This window comes from Sparus aurata, chromosome 8 (assembly GCF_900880675.1).
Source record: "Sparus aurata chromosome 8, fSpaAur1.1, whole genome shotgun sequence".
NCBI lineage: Eukaryota > Metazoa > Chordata > Actinopteri > Spariformes > Sparidae > Sparus > Sparus aurata.
In genome coordinates, this window is record NC_044194.1 from 8,607,798 (window position 1) to 8,635,441 (window position 27,644).

The 27,644-nt window shown below is 40.1% G+C and overlaps 1 protein-coding gene across 14 annotated transcripts in view; it reads left to right on the forward strand.

Annotated features, from left to right (window-relative positions):
• Nucleotides 1-27,644, forward strand: part of shank3a (SH3 and multiple ankyrin repeat domains 3a) — a 181,015-nt gene that overhangs the window by 67,545 nt on the left and 85,826 nt on the right. For 12 of the 14 annotated variants that reach the window (XR_003984993.1, XR_003984991.1, XR_003984992.1 and 9 more), the window contains exons 5-8: nt 21,041-21,149; nt 21,678-21,829; nt 22,519-22,686; nt 26,259-26,375. Coding sequence is in view for 11 of the 14 variants with exons in the window: in XM_030426982.1 (XP_030282842.1) it covers nt 21,041-21,149; nt 21,678-21,829; nt 22,519-22,686; nt 26,259-26,375 (546 nt within the window). In the remaining 3 variants the exon portion in view is untranslated. Of the gene's footprint in view, nt 1-1,998; nt 2,354-21,040; nt 21,150-21,677; nt 21,830-22,518; nt 22,687-26,258; nt 26,376-27,644 lie in introns of those variants that run through there. The other 2 variants (XM_030426988.1, XM_030426993.1) reach the window with 2 other exon arrangements.

Here is a 27,644-nt window from a genome sequence, read left to right on the forward strand (position 1 = left end):
AGGATTTTCCCATTCTTTTTTTCCCGCTTCAACCGACACAGCAAGACCTCCTTAAACTGTCCTGGTTAACCACACAGGACTGCATAGGGAATTAACATTGTATAAGTTTAGAGGAAAAAAGGGTGCATGTGGGTGCCTAGTGTAGGAGGTTGGTCATGTAATAGAAAGGGCTGCAGAATGGTTGGCCTTCTTGCAGTGGGACAAAGGGCTTCCAGTGATGGAAATCATCCAAACCCTTTTAGTATTTGTAGTCCTTCATGCATTTTACGCAACTGACTCAGTGACTGTTTAACATCTAAATCCTGAATTTACCCCAAAAAGGTTCATTTGTTCTAAATGTATAATGTTCAGTCACCAACATTATCTAAGCTATTATTTAAAATACAGTTTTTATGAACTACACTACTTTGCCACTAAGAACTGTTGCGTGAGAGCAGCATTCCAGGAATTAACAGTTCCTTGCTGTCTTATTTATTAAGAGTACTAATGTGTGTGATCTTGTAGGCAGACCCTCAAACATATTCTGGAGAACAAATCTAGTAGTTTTATCAGACTTTTTAAGCATTGCAGTCTATAAAAGATATATAGGCAGGAGGTATGCTGATTGCCGGATGAGTGGATAGAAAAAATGATGTGATGTATATACAGTACAATTGTGAATGAAAACCTCATAGCCATAAAGACGGCTGGGGAGGGGGTGGAAGACACTAAGGAAGCATATACAGTAGTAGAAAGCATTTAGTGACGCCCTATTTGGTAATGTGGTCACGGAGCCAACACTGCACGTGCATTGCCGTGTCGAGAGCCTTTTATATGTGCTATTATCATAGAACTTTTTGATAAATTATACATGATATATATTTGTTCTGTTGGATTAAATGATTTTGTCCATTATGATTCTCATGCTAAACCAGTGCTGACATATTGCCACATTTTTGTTTTGTACATGTGTGGGAAAGCATAATTCACAAGCGTTTTGCCGAGTAATGCTATTCCTCCTACACTGAGGCATTGTGTTGCAAGGCTCATTGTATTTATGAATGGGAATTCCTGCATTATATTCAATTTACAATGAAGCTACACATGGAATGAAGCTTATTGTAGGTGTGATATTATTCTGAGATACTAGATCCCACTGAGCTTTTGTATGGTGCCTAAACCCTTCCATCGGTTGCAACTGCAACTGCAAACACCATGAAATCTGATGTGGGATTTTTGCATAATATACACACACACACGCACACACACAATTCACAATTGCACGCACAACTGCATGGCGAAGGATGAGAGGATATTTCCAGTGGGGAATCCCTCACACACAAAGGTCCCCTTATAGATAATTCCCTTAAAAGTAGAGAAATGTACATACAGTAGCTGGTGATAAAACATGAACACACACACACACACACACACACAAACAGAAACATGGAACATGGGATTTGAAAAATATTTTCCCAGTTGTATAGAGGGCTCAGCTGTTTCTAATTTGAGATGTATGTATCTCTGTTGTTGTGTTGATGTGTGAAGATGTACTACATGCACATTCACACACACTCTGTGCTGTAGAGGTGTGAGTTGTGTAATTGGGGTTATTTGTACAAACAATTTCTAGATTTAAAAACCATTGATTTTCAGGAACACAGAGAGACAAAAACATGAGCATTCGTCAATATTCATAAAGCTCCCACTGTCATGTAGCATTTGGTTTAGCACATTGCTGTAATAACTGAGATTGCACCAACATCCCCTCTGTATTTTCACATCTGTTAGGATGAGATAGATTTCCATTTGTCCCTCTCTCCCGCTCATTCTTTTTTTTAATTCCCCTCACTTGGGATATCAATATCTGCCCTCGCTTTCACAGTGCACCCACTCCCCCTCTCTATTTCTCTTTCAGTTTTCACTCCCTCTGTCTTACGCTTTCACTCCTCCCTCTATTTTCCCTCCCGCTTCTCTAGCTCTCTCTTTCCCCACCCTCCCTCCGTTCACTCCAGCATCCTGCAAAATCACCCCTTACCATCTCTCCGTCTGTCTATGCAAGTGCAGGAGTCAGTGCGTGCATCCGTGCTGGGGTGAGTGCTTGTGTGAGTGACCATGTGAGTGTGCATGTGCTACTTTTACGAGACGAGAGGTAGTGAAGGAGAAGGAGAGGAGACGAGGAGGAGGGGGACTGGATATGGCCATGTGGATGATGTTTTGGTACTGGGACTGTAGCTGACCCACGGGATTGCGCGTGTGACAGGGAGTGTGTTTGTGTGTATGTGAGATGGGATCCGCTCTGGGCAGAAGAAAAGCAGCTGAAAGAAAGGAAAGAAGAACAAAAGCAGCCAGGAAGGCCAGACTCAATAGTAAGGTACCCCAATTGCTCTCATCATCTCTTTAATTTAATTTTTTATCATTATCTCTGGTTTTAACATGTCTTTGTCATTCCTCTGCCTTTCTGCTTTGCATACTCTATCTCCAATTATTTGCAAACACTCCCAAGCCCATCCCTGCCTACCTGTCTGTGCTCTCTCTCTCCCCCTCTCTCTCACTCGCTTTCGCTCTGTTGTTATGCTCTGCTGCATGTTGGCTGTGTGAAGAGCTGGTGCAGTCTTGTCTGAAACCCCGACAGAATGCTAATGTTTCTTACTGCACTGGTTCAGTTACTCACCATGGGCTTGCATCATTGCGTGTGTTTGTTTTTGTGTGTGTCTGTGTGTGTGTGTGTGTGTATATATGTGTATGCCTAATTATGCCAGAAGATGTGTGGATGTGATAGCAGTGACCAGTGTGTGTGGTTGTGTTTTGCCTTTGGATTTCTGAGTGAGTAAAGGAAAATACATTTTTTGTGTGCGCGTGTCTTTTTGTGGCAGGCACATAGTCACAGTATGTGTGTGTGTGTGTGTTTGTGTGTGTGTGTGTGTGTGTGTGTGTGTGCGCACACATGCGGGTGCACGTGTGTACTAAAATGCGTTTATGCATGAACGTGACAATGTGTCTGTTAGGATATGCCAGTGGGACTCTCCAGGACAGAGCTTGCCTTCTGGACACCGTCTTTTATCATAATGCTCTGCATGTGTCACATTGCTGTCATTTTGATGCTCTCTGATGGAGACAGCCTCACTCTGTGTGTTTGTGTGTGTGTGTTGGAAAGAAACAAAGCTGCAAAGAGCTGAAAAGACAGCATTATATCTAGGGCACATTGGGTAAACTTGTTAAGCTGAGTAACTGCCACACACAGAATTTTCTGTGAACCTCTGCTGAGAGTCTCAGAGCTGTCAGTCTCAGTCAGTGAGGGCTCAGCAGGTGGCAGCTGTCAACATTAGGCCCTGCAGGCAGCTTGACCTAAGCTGATCTACTCTGCAAAATATCCCACAAAAACAAGTCTTACTTTAGTTTATTATGTGTAATATGTTTTACTTCTTCACCTCCCCTCTTACTTTTTCAGCTACACTGAGAAGGGTGTGTGTGTTTGTGTGTTTGCAAGAGAGACATGATTAGACAGATTAGAAAGAAGAAATTGATTCTGTTGTTTTCCGTATGCTCTGAAACCAGGCCATGTAGAAATGATAGCCTCAGGCTATTCATAATACACCCTAGTAAGCTTTATGTGTGTCTCTGCTTGTAGGTACTGTTAATGTTAAGTCTTTTGATTTGATTTTGTGATTCAGGTTTAATTGCCTGGGCCCTATGTTTACATATATTGGTGTGTCAATGACTAATAGGCACAAAACGTTTTGGAACTGGTCCAGTAGATTGCCCTAGTGGGGCTGCAATAGCTGCAACATAATCTGCAAGGGCTTACAAGTTGTACATGCTGCCGCCAAGCTTCTAACCCTAAATCCACCAAAAGATCCCATGGTATACCAATCCTTATGTCTTTCAACTGGCTGCTCATCAAATTTAGAATCAAATTCAAGATCCTTGTAATCTTCCTTGCATGGTCAGGCACCTGCCTACATTAAAGAGCTACTGCTGCCATTCAACACATGTGAGACTCTGAGGTCCTCTGATCAGTTTGTTATCTGTAACTTGCTCTGGGCTTAAGACAAAAGGAGATGGTGCTTTTAAGAATGTAGATCCTAAGCCTTGGAAAACTCTCCCAGTGGAGCTGGGACTGTGGACACTAGTGACACCTTTAAAAGGCAGCTAAAGACACATTTGTTTAGACTTGCTTTTGGGTGATTTGTTTCTGTATTTTTGGCTTTGCCTTTTTTTTTTTTTTTAGCTGGTTGTCTGCTTTTAATGTCTGCTCTGGCTGTGTCTCTTTGTTTGCTTTTTGATTTTTTTGTGAAGTGCTTTGTGATGTCTATTCTTAAAAGGTGCTAAATAAATACATTTATTATTATTATTATCATTACTTCGACCATCAGAGTAAATCCAATTAAAGTGCCTTGTTTGTACTTTCAGGGTGAGATTGCTATTATAAATGTGTGAAAACATTATTGAAATATCTAAAGAGAATTACTTTTTTTTTAAGAATACATTTCTTCGAGGCCAGAAGCAGAAACAGAAACAGGTTTATCATTTCCCTTTAAAGGGGAACTATGTACTTTTAGAAAAGAAATTCAAACTTATTTACAATGATTAAATTTACGATATTAATGAATAATACAAACTTGGAAGTAGTTGTTTTTCCACAACTGAATAAACAAGCTCAGAGGAAAATAAGGTCCCAAGAACACTGTTTGAAGCTAGAAAGGTGTCAGCGTCCGCTGAATTTAAACAAAGTATAACAGTGTAAAATTATGTTGTCCTTTAGTGTCAGTTTGTTCCGTTTATTGAGGCATGAAAAGGAGGAGAGTTTGTTTATTTCATTTTTAAGATCTTCCTGTATTAGAATTATAAACTGTATTTCCCAAAACTACATAGTGCACCTTTAAGTATTATGTCAGTGCAGTAAAGGATATGTAGGAATATGGAGACAAAGCAACTCTTTACTTTGAAATTTAAACCAGACTGATTCATGGCACTTTGGACAATTTGGTGATGATTCTATTCTAAAAGTTTCACTAAGTTCTGCATCGACATGCCAAAATTGGTGACATCCACAAATTTGGAGCTGAGGTCAGGTTACAGATTGGTTTTCAGTGTGTTGTCCGAGTTCAAGTCAGAACCATTGCTAATATTGGAAAAGGTTCAGTGACAACAGGCAACACGACAAGCAGAATTTAAATCCACTTAATTCCCAGTTTGCGTTCCATTAGTCAGCCTCTGACATCTACAGTATAGTGGATGCAGTCTCCTCCACATTCCTCATTTCTGTGTGATATGGTTCATACTGTACCTACATTTCTGTGATAGATAACACTCATACACACCACAGCCACCTGCTTTCACTGTCAGAATAACAAATGGATCTTATTTTGTAATCCCAACAGAAAGACCATTGTTGGCATAAAGCTCCATATTCTCTCTGCAAAAATCATGTCTGCTGTTTGGTTTGTTTGTGCGTGCATTCCGAAATCTGAGAGGACATTTTAGACACTTCTGATTATGATTGTTGTTTTCGACAAAAAGTGGAAGTATCTAGTATCTATCTTTGCCTCCATCCACTCAACCATCCATTTAAGTGAACTGGAACTGGACTTGCTTTTTGGCCTTGATGATGTTACAAGTCATTGCACAAGTTCATTTCACAGTAAAAATAAATAACACATTGTATCACTCTTGCTCCACATCCCACAAGCAAGAGGCTCCGTCATTCTAGGTCAGGCAGTATGAATAGATGACTGCAGAATAGGGTGCCAGAGGCATAAAGTACAATAGAGTTCTAATAATCATCTGGCTGAATAAATACACTACCCACATACCCGCTCTCTTAGCCTGGAGCTTGCTGGCTACCCTCTTCTGTTTGTGCTCTCTGGCCCGGCCTGTTTGCAGCCATGATTCAAATGAATGGGATGTTTATTTTTGCTATATTTTCAGCTTCATTTGGACATATGTATTAATAGGCGGGCTACAGTTCACCATTGGACTCTTTCGTTGTGTTTCAGCCCCTGGCTGTGTCCCCCTACTGTCTGCCTGCTGGTGTCCTGGTGGCTGTTTGCGTGTCTGTCTAAAAAGCACATGACTGGATCTGATTCAGCTCTTTCTTTCTCTAGACTCGACTTGATTCTGATGACAGCATGCATTCCCCTCATACCCCCTACCCACCCTGCCTATAAACACAAACACACAAAAACACAGAGTCATGCATACACACAACAAGAGAGCTCAAGTGTCATATTTCATATGACAGATTTATGGTCTAAAATTCCACACTAACTTTAAATCATTACTCAACCCAGAATCTTTTAGATATCTTTTAGTATCATCCACCCCTTGTAGAAACTGTGACTGTGAAAAATGTTGTTTTGATCCACACCTGGTCAGCCTATATTCATGGTGATAACAATGAACTTTTAATAGTGGCGCAGAGAGAAACATATGATACAGTATTATTCAAAGAAACTTCTGAGACCATTTCTGCAATCAATCTCTCATCTATCTCGAAACTCAGCATGTTTCAAACATTCAAAAAATACAAATACAAATGGATACACTTTTCCATCTCAGTCCTCACACACCCATTGTCTTCCTTGTAGGCAGGTGCACCCAATGGTTTGGTGTTGTTTATGATACATTTAACTTTCATGTTAGGCCACATTTCAAGCTCACTTAACGTACAGTATACGGCTCTATATTTGTGAACCATGCGGTGATGATCACAGTCAAGTGCACCCTGCCCATTGCGTTAGGACATTTTACATTTGAAACGACAAGGTCAAATTCAGTATGACATCATAATGTTCCACATTGAATGTCTCACACCTACATTTTGGTATGGAAACAATGCAATGCTGCTGGATTGGCATTGCCAACCCTCTACAGCGCCTTTGCGCCCATTGGGGGCTCACAGCGAGTCACCAAGATGCAAATCCTTCACAGTAGAGAAATCTTGGCGCAACCAAGACCCAGGGCAGAATGTCAGACTTAAGCCTAATTGACATAATTGGCCAAACTGTGTGATTGCAACGTGATGTGATACGCAGGGGCCCATAAAGGGGTTTTCCAGTCACAGTCCCTGCGAAATGACTCTTTTTAATATCAGAATGCCATCCACTCAGTCCAATAACATTTAAAAAGTCTGGAAGAGCTGCACAAATAAATCATTTTTATCCCTATTCAAGTTGGACTAGGGCCAAACGGAAGTTGGCCAGCTTGGCTGGTGGAGCAAGTGTGCATGTTCTAAAATGTGGAAGCTATGTTTGTAATTTCGTCACACTTTTTGGTTTGGTCATCCGAACTGACAGGACTTCTCGTCCACTGGGGTATCAAGTTCTCACTATATCAGGGGTGTACTGTGGGACAAATGCCAGTTTGCTGGTGCAACAACCACATCCGCACCCTGCACCACCATGAAATAGAGATCCTATAGATCGCTATAGCAACACCCATGAATGGTCTACCTTTCAAAGAGATGTTGCCTGTGTGTGTGTCTCTGTGTGGTCATTGCCACAGATTTTCACGTGTGTGTTCCTGTTTATGCCTCTGCTGTCTGTTTTTGCATTAATGGGTTGAAATATATGCCAGATCTCAATTGTACTGATGGAAGAGACAATGCTGGATAAAGCCATGCCTGCCAGTGTGGCCAGAAAGGTGGGTGGAATTGGTTGAGCGTACAGCAGAATGTGTTGTGGGGTCCACAAACAATAAGCCGGTGCTCTGCGTGTTTGTGGGTGTGTTGATGAGTGGGAAAGAGGCCGTGGCATGCTTTGTTCCGGCCTTTAGCCAACCCTGTCAGAGCTAGCTCACACTGTCCCGCCTGCCCAAACTGTAGTTCATCAAGAGGAATACTAGGTTTTATACAGAGCTAAAACACATTTTTCCATTGCTTCTGAAAAGGATTTCTCAGGAGGCACCATGCTGCTGCGTTCAGAGAGAGCTCCGAGGAGCCGGACCACAGAGGTTAGACACAACACACTTCTGCTAAAATGACTCATGAGAACAAGAGTATATGCAGGTTACTGTCACAGGTTATTTATACTTATTTAGAGACCTGTAGAGAAAGGTTTGTGGAGCAACATGTTGTTTGTAGTGTTTGTTTGCCAGCATTGTATTTTCTGGACTTCCTGTGAAAGTTTGTGGCTCGGCATTTGCTGTAATTCAAGTTGACACAATTTGTTGTGACACAGAGAGATGTGTTGATTTTTAATGTTTATAGCAGAATTTTTTTGTGCAATCCAGACATCCACTTTGACATGAATGTGTGCTTCATCTGAGTACCACAGCTGATTTAGTTAATGTTAGGTGTATAAATGACACAGATTGTACATCAACAGAAAGTAACTGATCATATCAGATGAACATTTTGTGAAGACTGTTTTCACGTATTTGAGGGATGGGATCAGATCATCAATTAGCCTGTCTTATTATGTCAAAAACAGAGATAGCCCTCATAGTAGGGTCACCATACTGGCATGTCTGTGCTTTGTCAGCAGATGGCATGGGTCCAGGTAAAGGCTGGCTTTAAACTAGAATGCAGAGAGGGTTTTTTGTTTCTCTTTTTTTTATTTTTTGCCCTTTATCTGGTTTCTATTACCCTTCATAAATCATCAATAAATAGATCGGGAGCCCCCTATACGAACCACGTGGCATGAAGTCACTAAATCAAAGTCAGTGGACAAAAACAGTCAATCTCTAAAAAGCCTGAGGGACAGAGCAGGGAGCAAGTTATTTAGAACATGCTTTACGGTTATTACGATAATGACTGTCCTGTGAACCAAACAAGCTGTGAGATCTTTCTAAATCTTCTGCTGTACAATTGAATTGCACGTACCCAAAAACATTTATGGTCATCGATGTGTTAGATGCTGTTGCTATAGTAACAGCACCACCATCACTGTCTTTGAATGTGGTGAGGTTTTTTGATTTTTTTTACTGCACTTACGCTTCATAAATAAAATGTGTGTTTAGTGTACTAAATTATGAATCAGTAAGTGTAATTATACGTGTATGTGTGCGTGTATGCACGTTTGTGTGTCCAATGAGTCCAATAAATTTCATCCTCAAGCCTCTAGTGCTTTTTCATGTGGCGTTAGTCTCCCCCTAAGCTCAAGGGTGTATCAAATTACTGAGATTTATTTGCTGCTATACAGTAAAGGTTGAAGATTCCCCTCACAGAAAATCCTATTCCTCAGGATCAAGTCCACACTCTGTCATACAGTATATTGGTCTTTTTGTAGCTGAGAGCATTACACTTTAAGCCTGTTAGGTATGGATATCGGAGATTACTTAGCTCTCCCTCTCTCAGACAAACGTGTTGTGGGCTGAGGTCCAACAGACATAAATAAAGGCAGTGTTGCTTATAGACAACCACAGCTAAAGCACAACAAACATAGAAACAACAGTCTGCTCTGTTCAGGCGTGAAGCGGCACACAGCAGCTCTGTCTTCTAATGGAGTTTAAACACCCACATTAAACCAAGAGGGTTAATTAATTTGTTCTTTTATTCAACAGATTTACTGAAACTGCCAGCAAAATTTAATGTCAGTTGTACTTAGACTTCAATAGTGTCTCTGAAAAGTTGATCCCTTGTGGATAATTGCAGCAGCAGTCAACTTGGATTTACAATAGTAAATCGCGACAGAGATTGACTGCAAAAAATAAAGGGTCTGAAACCATCCTCAGAACCTACTCCTACACCACTTCTTTGTTGCCCATCCATATACTCAGTTTGTTACAGACATTATGGTGGTTCGTACAAAGCCTCAGTTTGTTGCTAGCACAGTAAGATGCTTTCATTTGTCACTCAAAAAATACAGTTGCATTCAAGAATGTTTGTACTGCAGCAAACTCAAGGTTCTGATCTTAATCTCTACAATGTTTTATACTCAAAACATCCATTTCTGGTGGGTTAGTCCCCCCCCCCCAAATCCCACAGGAACACAAATCCATGCGTGAAGCTTTATCAAAACAGAAATGGACAGAGCCAATGTTTTGCTGTGATAATTTGATCAGTGTCGAGTGGAAAGCAAAGAGTGTGGTGACCCTCACTGACACATCCACAAAAGACTTCTGCAAACAATCTGCGACCAAACCTCAACATATTCTCCTACCCTGTTTATATAGATGAACAAGCTCCAAAATGCGTAGGATAACAGTTATTTGAACACCTTTACTGACCACGAGTCTTAAGTTGCGTTTAGTGTTGTTGGGTATGGAGTGTTCTGTTGTCTGCTATGTTTTGTCAGGCTGGCAGCAAATTGGCTTCTGTTCAGCGCATGGTCACAGAGCTAATGACTGCACTTTATATCACACTATCAATGGAGCCTGAAAACCCAGAGCTTACAACCGTAACAGTGCTGTGACACAGCAAGATGCCTATGATACACAGGAATACACAGATAGAGAAGCACAGGTTAGCCTGATATTAAAACTCCTGGCTCAAAACGTCTAGTGCAATACAAAAACAACTCTGGAAGAAATACATTAAAAAACTTAAACAAGCAGTATGTAAGTTTATTTGTCAAGAGCTGTCTCCAGCCGTGAAAAGCAACACCAATGATAACAAAATCCCTTGTTCTGCCTCTATTTCTGTTACTTGTTTCTCTGCTGCTGAACATACTTTCCTGCCCTCAGGGTGCTACTTTTTAGTCATCTGATGTTGGACTGAGGGCTGACTGGGTGCTACAGTGACTCACTATCATGGCTTGAGGTACGAAGCGTTCTGCCGAGACAGGACAGGCAGAAACAAGTTTGTCAGCATGCTAACTTTGGTACATACCTGTGCAAAACTTATCAAGTCTTTGATGTAAGGTCAAAACTGTTACTTCTTCACATTTTGTGATACATTTAGTACATTTTTCATTTTTTAAACAAAAAACGGAGTGGCAAGAGCTCAGTATGTAGGGAATTTGCTTGGGGACCTGAAGGTCACCGGTTCAAGAACCACTTGGACCAAAAAGTATGATGTGGACTAGTAGTTGGAGAATGCTAGTTCACATCCTGGGCATTGCTGCTGCTTAGGGATTGGTGCTAACACTGCTTGTTGGGTGCCTGACATGTGTGGCAGCCCCCACTCATCTCCACTACACTGTGTGTGTGTGTACTGTGAGTGAAAAAGCATTAAAATAGTGTGTTTATATATATATATATATATATATAGATATATATATATATATATATATATATGTATATGTATATATATAAATAAAATCATATAGCTACCTTAGTAGTGTTGATTTAGCTCTACATAATACAGCACACTTGCACCAATTATGGCCCAAAAAGTGTTACCACAGAGAGAAATTGACATTCCAAAAGGTAGTATTTGTAGCATTATTTGTTTTTTGAAGACACTAGCGTCTGTAGATACTGGCATCATTAAGAGAAGAGCTGTCCAAGCATTGAAAGAGATTTGTTTGATGATGATCAGTTGTTTCTCATTTGAGACACTTTTGCCAGAGGCTCTTAACTATATTTATTGGCAAGAAGTATGTTTCTGCTTTTGTTACTGTTTACTGTTTATAATTAAATCTTGCCCACTAATGCAGCCAATAGATAAAATACTCTCTGAAGCCTCAAACACTCAAGACACATTGGCAAATGCTACATGTTTCTTTTAGAATCACAACCCAGGGAGTTTAAGACAATGGTAGGTTGTGTAAAGCCATGGTATCAGACAGACAGACAGGAGCTTGTTTGACACGCAGCCAATATTTTGCTATCATAAGATTGGCTCAGAATCAGAGACAGCACACAATGGTTGGCAATAACAAAGACTGAAAACAAGCCACAATACTGTATATTAACACCAACAGAAATTAGAATTACCCATATACAGTAATTTACCAGTATATGCTGACTCTCACTGGCATTATACCTGTGCTGGGTTGATGGTTGAGCAGACTTTGAACCAAACCTCAACAGAATTAGTTATCAACTGCAGCTCAGACCTGAAGAAGTCTACATGTAGGATTTCTAATCAAATCGCACACCTTTGATTGTTGTATGATAAAATACATTTTACCGAATGTAACATCTACAGTAGTCAATTGCAGTATGACATAAGAACTCTACTGTCTTTCAGTCAGATTATTTTGTCGTAAGACTTTTATTTGCACAAAGATTCAAGAGAAACCATTTTGGCACGGAATAAGACATACACAAGCTATAAATAGATCCCTGCTCTACTCTACTCTTTTATCTGAACTTCACCCTTTTTTCTTCTATCTTTTGCACTTCTCTCCTCCATTTCTTCCCTCACGTGACCCCATTTCCTTGTGTTTCTGCTACACCACGTCATCGTGTTGCATTTTTAATAGGAACATGTTTCTAGACCTTCATACTCTGCAATAAATCCATGAATTATAGAATAAACTGACAAATAAAACTAGCAAAGCCATTTGCCAGTTTTTTCCTTCTGATGAGAGGAGGTTTATAAAGAGGAGCTTCTGTTTTCATAGTGAACTTTGAGTCAAATGGGAGATGCAGTAGATCAGCTTCACTATACAGTCTCTACTCTGACTGTTTGCCTCTGACGTCAAGTGCAATTTATTTAATGCAGGTTATTTTGACAAATGAAGGAAGTACAAGAAACCTTTAGTATGACTTAACACTTGTGTTTATTAGTGCATCACTAAGGAGAGGTGTACATTGTTTTCTCACTGCTGCTCAAAGCTGTTGTGTGAGTGTGGGTATGAAAATACAGCCTGATTCTGCATCTACCTAATAGCGAAGTGTGTCCCTCTCGATTTGTGCATCTAATTAAAATGCAGTGCCCCTGCAGCAGGACAACCTCGATACAAAGCATTTGGGAGACAGGGGTCAAGGCCTGCCCACTCTCACCGCAGCCTTTATATAAGTGACTGTCAACAAAGCACAGACAGAGAATCAGGAACACTCTGTGCCAGATAAGGATGTTGTGTTTACTAATGTTACTACACAAAAGGATAAGCAGTGATGTTGATGCCACTATGTGTAGTATGAGCAACTGTATTTCATAAAGTGAAACATGGTCAGCTAATGCTTTCGGTAGGATAGAAGTCATGGACACTGACTGAATCTCTGGTCGGTAATGATTGTAATTTAGAGTACATTGCATATGTACAGAACTTCCTACACATTTATTTATTAATTCATTGCTTGTAAGTAATTAATTGAAGCAAATTGACCTCAACAGTGTGAGCTGTTCTGCTCATCAGTGACACTGTTGGGTTTGATTTAACAGACTGTCAGTCAGTGTCACAACTGTTTTCCACATCACTGTCAGACAGGCTGAATAGACGAGTCACTTGGCATCCTAACAGGTTTCACAACATAAAAATGACAGCTCGAAGCTGACAAGGTCTACCTGAAGATTTGGAGGCATAACGTATCCGGGAGTTGCTGTTGTAAATACAAAGATCACTGACAGTTTTTTTGTTTTAAAGGCTACTTTGTTATTAATGGCCAGAGATTTTGCCCGTCAGCAGAATAAATGTTGGCATTGTACGTTTCAGCAGACCAATTACATGTTTAAACTTTACATTTCTTTATGTCACCACTTCACATTTGTTTACTTTACACTTTCTGGCCACTTGGCTAGGGACAGGAACAGATCATATTATGGCTTGTAATACCTGGTTTTGTTGCCACTAACTTGCCTGGAAATGTCCCAATTTCTCACCTGTAACACTGGTCTCTGGCATAGCGGCAGTCTCACCCAGCTAAAACACATTCCCCATTCCTTCCATTTCTTTTCTTGAAAATCAGCTTGTGAAAATGTAACGTGAACGTGGTTTGCAGAAGCTTAATGTTGAATATTTCATTCTGCTGTCTGGGCTGACAATATAGTAGTTTGACCTCCTTCTTATGGACTTTATACACATGTGACATGTAGGTATAGGCTATAGGCCTTGATGGGAACCTGGGAATATCTTCTGTCATATCTATCCGTCACCATATGCAGGTCATCACGATGCAGCGGGACTCTGTTTTTACAAGTTAAATCATTACTACCTCGTCAACATTAGCCCTCTGCTCTTTCCAAACTGTTTAAGCTATGCTCATATCATCCTGATGGCTGACGTTCCCCAGAGCATCTCGATGTCCCACTGCACTGGTTCACTGTGTTTATCGCCTAAGCAGTCGTTACGCTTTAGAGCGTGTGTGTGGTTCACGGGCCAGCTCACACTAGGCCAGTATATGATCCTCCCGAATAAGCCTCATGTTGGTGAGCATTGTAATTACTACTCATCCATGGCACAGCGTACTGTAGGCCAGCTGTGAGGGACCACGGGCTATGTAGCCATGTGGTAATAAGTGTAAATGTAGGGCAGTGAGAGTGTCTGACACACATAGGTTTATGTTGTATGGATCACACATGGATGCACATGAGCTATTGAACAGGATGTTAAATGTGCACCTCCTTTTATAGAGCTCAGGCAAAAACCAAGGAAGAATAGCTGCAGAACACACTGAGCTAAAGAGGCAGGGAAGTCAGCAAGGGAGGCTGGGGCGAGTCAAGTTGTCTCTAATTTCTGGCCTCCTACCCAGGCTTTTATCAGGTAGTGGCAGATAATCCCCCCTTAGTGGTGGAGGAGACAAGAGCCTCCTCGGGGCACTGGACTAAAAGAAGGAACCTTTATCCGCTTTGTCCTGCTAACTGGAGTAGCTCTTCCACTCATTTTCTGCCACTGATGTTTGATCCTTTACAGGGTGCTGCATAGTGTTCAGGACATATTTCAAAATGTTCCACTTTTCTAAAAAAGAAGTTGGGCAGGTCAGACTTAGTCAGGGGTCCTGCAGATGTTATTCTGAGGACACTTCTAAGCACTTAAATCCAGAATACAAATAACAAAGCTATTTCTCAATATCAGGAGCTCCCCTGCTATCTTACCCTGCTGGCTAAAAAGTCAGCAGCTGTTATATACTACGGTGAACTGTCATTTCTGGGTGGGCGGGTCTCATAGAATGAACCTGAAGTCAGCACTGATATTAGGAGAGTTCAGAAGACATATAATCCTTTTCAGATTATTTTCTGGACATTTCCACTTGTAGTAGGACAAAGATTTGGCAGCTATCTGTGAAAGAGATGTGCAGAGACTAAAATCATATCCAAATCAAAGACAAAACAAATCAAATGGTGCTCTTGAGGAGTCATTTTTAATCATATGTAGAGCAGGCGAGGTAACGTTGTGCCGAGCATCAAACTGAATCTGCAGACTATTTTCTTGGTAGATTGCCACAGATTCTAGGAGTTGATTATTGCTGCTGTTTCTTGCTCTGCCTGCACTGAGATGAAACACTATCTTTCTTTGCTCCCTTGCTTTCTCTCTTCCTCTCCTCTCTGCTTTGTTTGTTTTCCCTTTCCTTTTTCTCGATCCAGCACAGCAGGGATACCCCATCCTCATGACAGTACTCTATGTACAGAAGCTACAAACACCAGCAGTCAAACTTTTATTCAAGGATTTGGGTCTAGATGAGTGCCACTAATGAGTAAATATCTGTATCTTTTAATCTCCGTACTCACTGCAATCCTTTTAATAACACTTAATGGTAAAGCGTGCAAACTGTGGAATTGCTATGAGATAGATAGAAGATTACACTCTGCCGTACTGTCATAACCTTAAACTGATTAATCATGGCAGATGGAAGAGGAAGACACATGAAATGAGAAAAACTGAAATATTCGGAGAAAACAAACCATAAACTAATCATATGATAGTAGTGAGCAGTGGCAGGTAATGGAGTATTGGTTTGCTGTTTAAAACCTTTCTGTGAAAAAGTCTACTTTGTTCATGAGCTTGTGCATGTTGCAGCAGATTTACACCATTTTGGCTGTTTTCTGTTACCTTCACAGTATATTTGTTGAAATATATTTTTGTCACCCTTCTTACACCAGACCAAACAATTATCTTTTGAAATAAAGTGTGAGATGTGAGGAGCAGTTGAGGTGAGACCCTGTGAGACTGAGACTTTTGTTGTGACTGCTTTTTGAGGATGACAGACAAGTATCAGCTGCCTGAGATTTTCCTGCGATATTGGTAATCATCACTGAATGGCTTCTGTCTGCTCCTTCATTGGACAAAATTGGTGTGGAGTGACTAAGAGTACGTATTTTATTCTAAAGGAAAACTGGATTTGTGTGGTGTTCTTTCTGCAGTAGTTCTATATTTCAGGATGTGACTAAAGGGCTTTATCTATCTGTGATAAATCAGATCTTTGGCCTTTTGAAGAATGCAGATTTCTTTTGTGCTTTCTTTTATCTAGACTGAACTTTTCCTCTACATTAACATACGAGAGGTATGTTAATGCAGAGGGACTCTCTTGTTCCTCCGTGTGTCGACTTGTTCATAATAATCATAATCAAGCTCAGGTCTCATACAGGTACATGTGTACTAGGGCTATAACCAACACTAACTCATTACTACAGCTAATTACATTCTTTTTTATTAATGTTATAAGGCTTATGTGCAGCACCCAAGCTGTTTTGACTGACAAAATGACTTTTCGCAGGTCTTCTGGTTTCATTTAGCCCCCAGTGCACTTCTTTAACTTATAGTAAGTTTTCTGGTTTGTGTTTTATTATCTGCTCTGTAACTAATGGTCCAAAATTATGTGAAATTGCATCTGTAACTAATGGTCCAAAATTATGTGAAATTGCATAGTTTTCATTGAATAATGTAAAATGTTCTCTTGACAAATATGTCCATAAAATGTCAATATGTTGCTGAAAATGGTCAACAAAATTTCCCAGAGCAAAAAGTAAGGTCATCAAGTTGTCCAACCAACAGTCAAGACTCTTCATTTACCATCATAGATGACATAGAAAAGCAGCGAATCCTTGCCTTTTTAGATGGAACAAACAATTTATTTTTTGCTTGAAAAATGCCTGAAACAAACCTTCGGTAAGCGCTGTCATTTTAGCTAACTTACTGTCTGTTTTGCAGTTAGTAATCCCCTCCATCCTTTCTACATCACCACATGAATGTGTTACAGTAAAACCAGACACAGCAGCAAACAGGAGGACCTTGCTTATTTATGGAGTTCCCTGTCCTGATTGGATAAAGTGGGCAGGCATTCAAGAAAATGTCTTTTCATTTTTACTGCATCAGCGTGGGAGGAGAGACATGAACTACTGACCAAACACAATAAAACAGTGAATGCTGTTGGAATATAGAGCTATTTCACAGTTATTTCAAAAGAAATAAAATCTCAGACAGCAGCTTTAATTGATTTAAAAAATGGTTGGAAATATATTCTTGATCGAGTAATCGATCAATGTACAAAAAGTTGAAGTTCTAGAAACTGTGTATGCAGTTAACATCTGTCGTTTTTACTGCTTGTAAGGTTAGGGACAGCCTGAAAGGAAAGTGTAGGGTTGGTAATGAAAAATAGTTTTGTACTAAACAAAATAAGGAGCATGTGTTGCACATTCAGTGACTATGCCTAAGCCAGATTTGTGTTTTTATATGGCAATAGTTACCCACAATATCGCTTCACCATTGCACAAACACACCCACTCCCCAACTGTCTGTTACTATTGATATACATTTCTGTGTTAGTGGGTTGGAACTGCCTACAGCATTTTATTTAGTGGTTTGAGGCAGGTTGGCATGCTGGTACAGACGGGGCTGACTGCCAGACAATCCTACATGCCAACAACATTCTACCTCACACACCTTGAAAGCAGCAGTGAATGTCAACTTGCAGCCCATGGCCACATCCAGCCGCCAATTCTTCCAGTCTGGCATGCAGAATATTTACGATTTCAGAAAATGCTCATATCTGTCATTACTGACCACGCCCAGTCCATCCTGAGAGTGATTGTAATTAGCTTGCCAACCCCTGACAATGATCCAAAAATGCTGTGATTCACAGTTCAGCTGTCTACAAATTCAGATTATTTTCCAACTCCATCGTCTGCTGCTGGTGTCTCAGGCTGGTCATTACTTTGAGTTGACAGCAGTTCACTGGGTGGACTACAGGAGGGAACTCCAGAGTTGTCAGAGAATATCTAGGCTTGTGGATTCAATGCAAGAGGTACCTCTTAGTTTGTTTTTGTTTTTTGTTGGCCCATTACTGTATTGAGTTTCAAACTGTGGATATTTGTTTGCTTGCTTGGATCCTGAGGAGAAGTTTTTCTTGTCAGCATAAGAGCTCAGTCACTGGTAGTTGAACTGTGGGTTTAGTAGTGAGGACTGTCTCCTTGACGATTGTCTGAGAGCAGGCTACCTACTGTAGTAATCATTTCCCATGTTTTTCAGGAGTCTGCTTAAACTGATATAAAATATAAAAATGAATTAATAATTATATAAGCAAGTCAAAATACCAGGTCATAAGAGGCTAATTAGCCTTTCTTATTTGAAGTCCTGACCCCAAAGTGTCTGCTTTGAAAAATTCTGGCCGTTGGACAAATTTAGTTGATGACTCCTGCTGTGTAGTCTATCAAATCTACAAAAAATAACTGTTTGTGATTCTGAAGAAGAAGAGTAATTAATTATTTAAACTCACTTGACCAAATTCCAGGAATTTGCTAAATATTATATTGGTAATTATTTCAATTTTTGAAATCTTTTATTAACATTTAAAGAACATACACTATCAAAGATAATGTCACTGGTCTTGATGGTCTTTCCCAGTACCCAAAAATATTTTATGGATGGTAATTTACAATATTTGCTGTGTGCATTATCTGGCCCCTAATTGTGTTTTAAGCTCCAGACAACATAACCTGTCATCATAAGATTTTTTAAAAAGGAAAACATCAGAAAGAATACCGACCTAGAATACAGTGAATAACCTACCACATGTGCCTCTGAGGCACAGTAGTCACATTCATATATGAATGAAACTTGGCAAATGAATGAATAAAATGCAAACTGACCGAGTACTACTTTATTTTCTTTCTTTATAATGTATCACAAGCATTTTATGAATTGTGGAGGAGGAATTTTTCCCACCAGCCATGTGTGCCTTTACAGGTTTGGATGATAAATGAAAATGAAAATGCAAAATGCACACCTATCTGCTGTTAAGTTGATGTTACTAAAAGCAATAGGTAGTGAGTCCAGAGATGGCTGAAACAAAATGATCCACACTCATCTCTCTGTACCAGCTGAAGGCTTTTCCACAATATTTTGTTCGTGGTGGGAACATGACAGGGAGTTTTTGAATAAGTCAGGAAGAAAGAGAATTGCTAAAAGAGGAGACTTGAAAGAGGTGCAGAGATTAAAGTTTGAATTTTTGATATTGCCAAAGGATAAAATCAAGGCAATTCAAGAAATGTTTCTGAGCTTGAAATATAAACTGTAACACTGTCTTACCTATTTATGAGAACTTCGATCGGCGGGATTATTTTTAAATTTGTGTAAAAATCTTTTTGTGGATGTTGTAATAAATGTTATAAAAATGTTTTGTCATTTTCTTGGCAAATTACTGGTCTTGCAAAAATACGGACGGATTGTGTTTATTGACTGAACCCGTTCTGTATAGAGCTTTGAATCTTAATCTGATCAACTGTCAGTATGTCATGGATCGCACGAGAGAGAAAATATCAAGACTTTATTAAGACCCTCAGCAAAGCAGAGTAAACAAACCCTCTGTTCAACAAGCAATAAAATGCACATCACATCCAGCTGATCAGTGGCAAATCGTCCCTGAGCCTCATCTTTAGGCATCATGCAGGACACACAAACACACAGCCACACTCACACTCACAAACTCAATGCTCTTCCCACTCATGTGTACATTGGCTGCCAGAGCTGTCTTTGTGTCCCATCACCATAACAACTGCCTCACAGAACACCCAGGAAAAAAAGGAAAAAGCCAAAGTGAATTTCTCTCACTCAGTTTGACTTGGAGATGGTGAGAGTGGCGGTCGGCAGCTCTGCGCAGCATGTCGGTGTGAGGCAGGCTCGTAGAGGCAAGCAGGGTGCAGATGACTCGTGAAGAGAAAGGGGGTGTGTGATGTGAATTTCGAAAGGTCTTGTAGTGAGTGTGACTTTTGGGAACGAGGGACATACAGTCTATGATGCCGCACATGGTGAGTGTCGAAATGGCCGCTGCATTCTGTTAACATTCTTGCACGTGACTGTTTGTATGTCTGTGTTTAAGTTTATTACATTAAATGCTGTGTGCTAAATGATTAAGACATGTAGAGTGTGGTGTGTGTATGTGTCTCGAGGCTTTTGAACATGTGGATGTTACATAATGACAGAGAAACCTTGAGTGAATGCAATAGTAATGAAAGTTCTCTGTGAAGCTCATTCGCGAGACTGCAGATACTGTGTAATTCAATCTTTAAGCTTCAGGCAATCCATGTTATCAGTGATATTTTATATGTTCAGGAATAAACTGTAGTGTAGTAAAAAAAAAAATTGAATAATTCCTGTTTGTTTTAGATACATTCTGGGCTTTGATTTTATGTTTCAAATAGTCCAAGATAGATTGTTGCCCTGATTCTTCAGGCTATAGTTATCTATCATGGAATGTTAGTGCTTTTGCCTACCTCATAGCTTCACTCTTCACTCTGTACTCTACAGTCTTACACCCATCAGCAAAGGTGATAAATCATTTTAATCCCAAATCACAGGTTTAGTGTGTGTATGTGTGTACAGTATGTGTATATTATGGCTGGGCTCAGTTTGTGCATGTGTCTGCGCTTGTTTTATGACTATGGTTTTAAAAGTCAATGTTAGACCCGGTAACGGAAAAGTGTTTTCTGTATGACTGTATGATGTTATCATCATCATATTTGAACTCTAAATGAGCTGTTTGCCTCAGAATCTAATTTTCTTGGCACTAATCTCCAAAGGAAAGGTTTTCATTTTAGTGTTACTTTACAGCTCTACTCCAGGCTCTTTGGGTCCATCCTATTATAGCATATATATCTACCACACATGGTCCATTTGGTTGGCATGATAGAGCAGAAATAAAACCTTCGAACAGAGAAGGAGAGAGCACCGACTTTAGCTTTCATCTCTGTACTGCATTATTAAACGGCCCCATCCACATGAGTCTTACATCACCCAATCACAGCTGTCTCTTCCTCTACTTCCCCCTCTCCCCGTCCCTTGTCTCCCTCCATTAGGCAAACCTGAAGAAGTTTATGGAGTATGTGCAGCAGAGGAACACTGAAAAGATCTCGAGGTTCCTGGAAAAAGGCCTGGACCCCAACTTCCATGATCCAGACACAGGAGGTAAAGAAATCTGTACTAAGAAATATTCCATCCCATGCTGTAGTTAACTCATTATCATGTTTTAACCTTGATTTGTCTTTTCTCTCATGCTTTTTCTCTTTCTTTCTGTCTTCACCACAAAATGACCATGTATGGATTTTCTGAAATAAGCCATCTGCACGCTGGGCAAAGCTGGATTACGCTCTTCACTAATCTCCTCACGTTTATGCAAATGTTTGTTCAGCCATAAAGAAGATTTCCCTGTTAGGTGACCTGTAGTTTGACTGAGAAGCTGTGAAGCGAAGGGAACATTAGAATACGTTGGTTTAACACCAACAGGAAGCAACCACTTAAATAGACTGGAGGCTGACAATTACAGTGGTCAAAGCAGATATTCTGATGCAGAGTCACTGAGAATTTTAAGAACCACAGTGGGCAGTGTGTGTGTTCAGTCTGACATATTCATTTTCTAAGAAGTATGAGCAGTAATGCCACTGTAAATAAGAGGATTTTTGATATTGTTTGCTTGCTCATCCTTGGATTTTACAGAATGTCCTCTGACGCTGGCAGCACAGCTGGAAGGATGTGCAGAGCTCATCAAGGTGCTGAAGAGTGGAGGGGCACATCTGGACTTCAGAACAAAAGATGGCATTACTGCCCTACACAAGGCCGTGCGCAGCAAGAACCATACAGCGCTTATCGTGAGTATAACAAACACATACAACCATACCAGAAAGCTGACTCATTTCTTTTATTTCTTTTGCTATAACAATTGCTTGCTTGCAAACTTTCTCTCTGGGAAAGAAGAGTTTGCAGGCAGGCAGTCTGTGGCAGAGGGTGCTGGAGGTATTGAGTACAGAGAGCGCTTGAGCAATTACTAAATACATGAGGCTTAACATACCCGCTTTGAATGGGCTGGCATAATCACTGAATGGCCTTGCATGTCTCTGGTTTGAGGAGGCTTGTACCCTAAATGAAAGGATTTTCATGAGTCATATAATAGATTTCCTGTTGAGCCAGAACTGTTGAAATTGGAAATGTGTTATTTCCCCTCAGTCATTGTCAATGCCCACGTATTCAATGTCACAGAGCCATATAACATACATAAGCTGTTGCGGCTGTTGGTATAGTAAGCCTATGAAAGGTCATACTCTGGCTAATCTTTTCAAATCAAATCTATAATAGTGTATATACAAATATTTTATACATGTCCTACAGTATGACAATGCTCATACGAGTACTTTTGCAGAAGTGTTATATAGATTACAGGTCTTTGTACTTGTCACTCTGACCTTCACACTGCGTGCTGATGATAGATGCAACAGAGACTTGGGACTGTAACAGGTAATTCAAACATTATGTCCCCCCCATAACCTTCTTCTCCCACTAGACGCTGTTGGACTTGGGTGCATCACCTGACTATAAAGACAGTAGGGGGTTGACTCCCCTCTACCACAGCTCGATGGTTGGAGGAGACCCCTACTGCTGTGAGCTGCTGCTGCATGATCACGCACAGGTCGGCTGTGTGGATGAGAATGGCTGGCAAGAAATACACCAGGTAACACACACACACACACACACACACACACAGATAAAATATTGCCGAGGGTTGTGCAGAATACAAATGCAGGTGCAGGGTCAGGTTTTATCGGGTTTTCAGAGTTTCATTGAAGTGATTCTTCTGTTTTCCTCAAGTTGAGGTTTCTTTTGAGGTGGTCAAACCCTTTGGGGGGGTCATGTGCTGGTTGTAAGCTCCAGCTAGGAAAGGAAATGAGTATTTTTTCCCTTCTCCTGTCTAAAGGATTGGACACCAACATTTTTTTTTTTTTTTTACCAATTTAACAATCAGGCTGCTCTTTTAATTGCATTTCCAAACAGAAAAATGGCTGCTCAGGGTTGGAAAATAACTACTGACACAATTTCATTGATACCTACAAAGTTTCTCCTTTACTGTTAGCAGCTGTTAGTAATCCATTACAGTACATGGCAGTTTGAAAAGTCACAAAGAACGTTTTATGTGCATTTTATAGAGAAACAGTTTGAAGGCATGTCCTACTCTGTAAACATAATGGAGGCTAGTGCATACATGCAGTTTTTGTTTATGTCAGGGCTTTTTAGCTTATATCGCAGCAGTGGCAGAAATACACTGGAGGTCTGAAGGTCCTTGTACTGTAAATGGAAGCAAACACACTGCTGACGTTTGTTGCTGATATTGAATATGAATAAGTGTTGAGGAATGTTGAATAGCAACATTTTTATCATTGTAAATGTGATAACTTTACATAACTGAGGAGCTGGAAAAACCTTGCAAATTAATTGGCAAAAGAGGCCCCATGTAAATATTTGGCTGTCTCCTGCAACAGACAGTCATTACTCACTTGTTCCCACCAAGTACATCTTTCATCTGTTATTCTCTCTTTCATAGTTACGCTGTATTATCAGCCCTGTGCAGTTCAGCTCAAGGTTTTGTTATTATTGTTACTGTGAAGTAATTATAAGCAGTTTCAAAGTTCACAAGAAGTTGTTTCTTCCTGGGAGACGATCAGTTGAGTGTTGTAGTCTGAGATAAGACACAAATGTATCCAGAAGTTTAAATTAAACCTGTCAGTTACTGGTGAACTACAGTAACCTATGCGTTGTGTTTCACTTAAAATACAAGTTCAGTGGAGACTCACATAGAGGCACATTAGTACTGGACAATATATAGTCTCATGCATATACTGGTGCTGTTACAGATTTGTGGCAATTATGATAAAGGTGTGAATTTTCACAAGCCTGACAATTCAGTCAGATTGATGTGAGAAGCCTCAAAATGTCTTCCTTCAAAATGTGGTGGTATTTATTTTCTCAATCACTGCTGATCTCTGCTTCCCGACAACATATCTCCAAACATAAGTAACGTTAGCCTAATGTCCACCTACAATTCAAAACATGAGAAAAGGTAGTGATGTAACTTTACAACTTTATTGGGTAGCTGAGATAGAAAAATCACTCAATGTAGGCTCCATTCTCCTGATTATGCTCTGCTCCTGCATCGATGCAGAATCATCCCAGTCCAAATGGGATGCATCACTTATGGAGAGAAAATTTAAGAGATTTAAGAGAAATTGTGGCATGAACCAGTTTCATTTCAGATTTTCTCAAAGGCATGACCAAACTCATGAGAGGTCTGGACTCTTTGTACGAGTCATGAACATAGAATCTGTCTGTCTTCACAGGGGAAACAGGCTTGTTTGACTTAAATTTAGTGACTTGATGGAGTTTACTTTGTCGGCATTTACTGTTTCCACCAGGTGCTCACCACCAGGTTGAGGTGATAAGTGCCAGCTTTTCACCTCAACGTTTTAGTATTGTGGCACAAGATCTGGTCACACCTCTATCAGCAACACTGATATATTCTGTCTACTGTCTAAAAAGGTTAGGATTACTCTGTGACTGACCTCCCCTTGACCACCTCTTCTATTAGTCGTGGACCGCTTTGCTTTAAAAATAAATTTTTTACCATATATTCTCCCTATTTATGTTTGTGACAATATGGCAGCTGTACTGTTCATACTTTATTTTTTAGAAAATCTTCCAAAAGACCACTGACACTGTTAAATTTGTTATGGGTTTGTCTGCTGATATCTGACAGCAGGGTGCAGAGTGAAATTATTCTTTCTTCTCCTGCATATCATATTTATGAATGAAACTTTCCCATACACAGAAGAGAAACAGCCTATATGCCAATTTTTGTAAAGTTAGGCAAGTTCCCGTCCTGAACAGGTAGCAATCACAAATCTCAAAATTTGAGATTTATGTTTATGTAAGAGTGTCCGTTGAATTCAACTAGGAATAAACACATTTAAGGTTATTGTTCATACAGATATTCTTGCATGAATCCCACTTGTTGGTCTTTGGTGTCTTGTCTGTGGGTGTCTTAGCACAGTGGTACTGTTTCTATCACACACCATATCCATTCAGTTTTCACTAAAGCATGTTCATGTATGACTGTGGGGAGCATTAATGAAGGCATACACTGAGAGAGAGTAATCTATGAGAGCTTGTTCTTATATGTGCGCCCTTTCAGTGTGCGGTACAGTGAGGGGTTTAAATGGAAGGAGTGATAGTTCAACACTGAATCCAATCATGTTTCTTTTAAATTCAAGATAATCTGCATTAAGCCCAGTAGTCCTTCAGTTCTCCGTATTTTCTCCCCATTTCATTTCTTTCTCCACCTTTTCGTCTCGCCTCTCCCTTTTCTCTTTGTCCCCTCCAGCATTAGTATTCTAGTTGTATACATATTCCATGTACAATAGGCTACACTGCTGAAGGTCTGATAACCAAAAACAATCCCAGCATCATTTGTGCACTGTCTCACTGCTGTCAAACACCTTTAGCGAGACAGAACACAAGAGCGAGAAAACAATTGCTGGGGAGAGTCGATGTGCCTTTTTTGTCAATGACACAGGACAAAACCACAGAGTAGGAGGGATAAAAGAGAGAGGAGATAGAGATCAGCTGAAAAGTTTATTGCTAACGGTTATGTGAGTTATCCGTGAAACACAGATGTTTTAAAAAGGCATCACTCTTGTCAGAATAATTTTTACTCATACCTAGATTCACAATTAGCCTCAGGTGATACAAACAAGGTTTTCTCCAGGTTTTAGAGACTTTTAAGAACATCAGTGAGGAGAAATAGCCCAGGGAAAAGCAAGAAAAGTTTCAATGGTTTTATCATTTCTGAGGTGTACCTGTTTCTGTTTTTTTTTTTAAAGAATTCGGGCTGCTTTTTGTGCTTGAGCATACTCAAGCTATACCTCTGTGGTCACTGCTCTATTGCATCTTGTGGCAAAGAAAAGAGGCAGGTTACATAGAAAAATAACAGATTTGGCCAAACATGCAGAGACAGATGAGGACCACTGCTGAACTCTTGATTGTTTGTGAAGCAACCTTTATCTAACTTTAGTGGGCTTGGTCAGTTCACAAAAATGTGCCACTCACTCTCTCCAGTTAAAATCAAGTTTGGAAGCTTTTATACACCTTATTTCTTGTTCCTCTCCAGTGCAACAAACATGACGTAGTAAGTCAAAGAGGGTTAATTCAAAAAGAATAACAAAATAAAGTATGTGTGTGAATCTCTCCTTTCAGGCATGCCGCTATGGACATGTGCAGCACCTGGAGCACCTACTGTTTTATGGAGCTGACATGAGTGCCCAGAATGCATCTGGAAACACAGCCCTGCATGTGTGTGCTCTCTACAACCAGGTACCAGTTATATTAACTATGTATTCATGGATCTTAGGCTTGTATGAAGAATGACACACAAATGCTTACAGTAAATATTCACAACCATTTGCATTGAAGTTGTCCAGATGAAGAAAAGATGATGTTTTATTGTGTGGGTTATTGTGGTTGGTGTGTCTTTATGTGTGAACTGTAGCATTTATGTTTAGGCATTATGTGAGAATGTTAGTGTGTAAGCTTTTGTCTGTTTGTTTGTCCTTCAAGCGGTAGAAGCAATCGATTTACTGCAGTATTGAGCTCATGATAGAGCTTTAGTGTCTTGCTCACTGACACTTATGCAATGCAGAGTCTTGTTATTGTATAGGGCCCTCTGACTTGCAGGATAGCATTCGTGCCTTGCTTCACCTCTCGTTCTTATGTGCACATGCACAATTATGTCAACCTGAGTCTGAAGCAGAGGTATCCTTTACCGTTATTTTAGCTCAGCTATTTGTTGCCTGTTGTGATAATGGACTGAAAGAGGAGATTGAAGTGAAGTGGTCCAGTTGGGAGTGAGGCACCAAAATGGCCAGAGATCAGAAATATTCCCCCATAAAGGTTAGTTATTGCACATTAATACACTTTGTCTGCTGCAATTTGGATGAAAGCAGCGAACAGTCTTTTGTTATAGTTGAACAAACCCAGGAGAAGATCAGTGCCAGACTGGAACTGTGTGCAGTTCAATCATTATTTTTATTTAATTATCGTACTTTTATTGTCGTGTGAAAAATATGAGTCTTTGGTGATCAACGTTCATTGTAGATGCTTGTGGTGGTGATGGGATGAAGATGATTGCTCAAGATCTGGTTGTGATGAGTTGCTGAGCTTCACCTGGGCGCCGATGAACTGGGGGTGAATGGGGTGGAGGATGGGAGAGGAGAGCAGATTTAAATTTCCACAGCAACGGCATGATTGTTTGATTTAATCTTGGAAAAATGTGTGTGTAACTGAAGGAGTAAATATTCATAGTTAATTGATTAAGAAGTGGGGAGAGAGCGTAGGAGAGAGAGAATTGTGAATGACTGAACTTTAAGATAGTCTTCCTGATTGAAGTAATGCTGAGCGTTATTTGTAAAGTGGTAATTTTTAGTTTACATGTTACTCAGACAAGAGTAAACACATTTGGTGCTCTAGTGCGTGGGTCTTCAACAACTGCTAGGGGGGTCTTAGAGTTACTGCAGTGCGGACAGTGAAATTATTGTTTGATAATACTTTGGATGTTTCTATTCATGTATTAATTAATTTTAATAT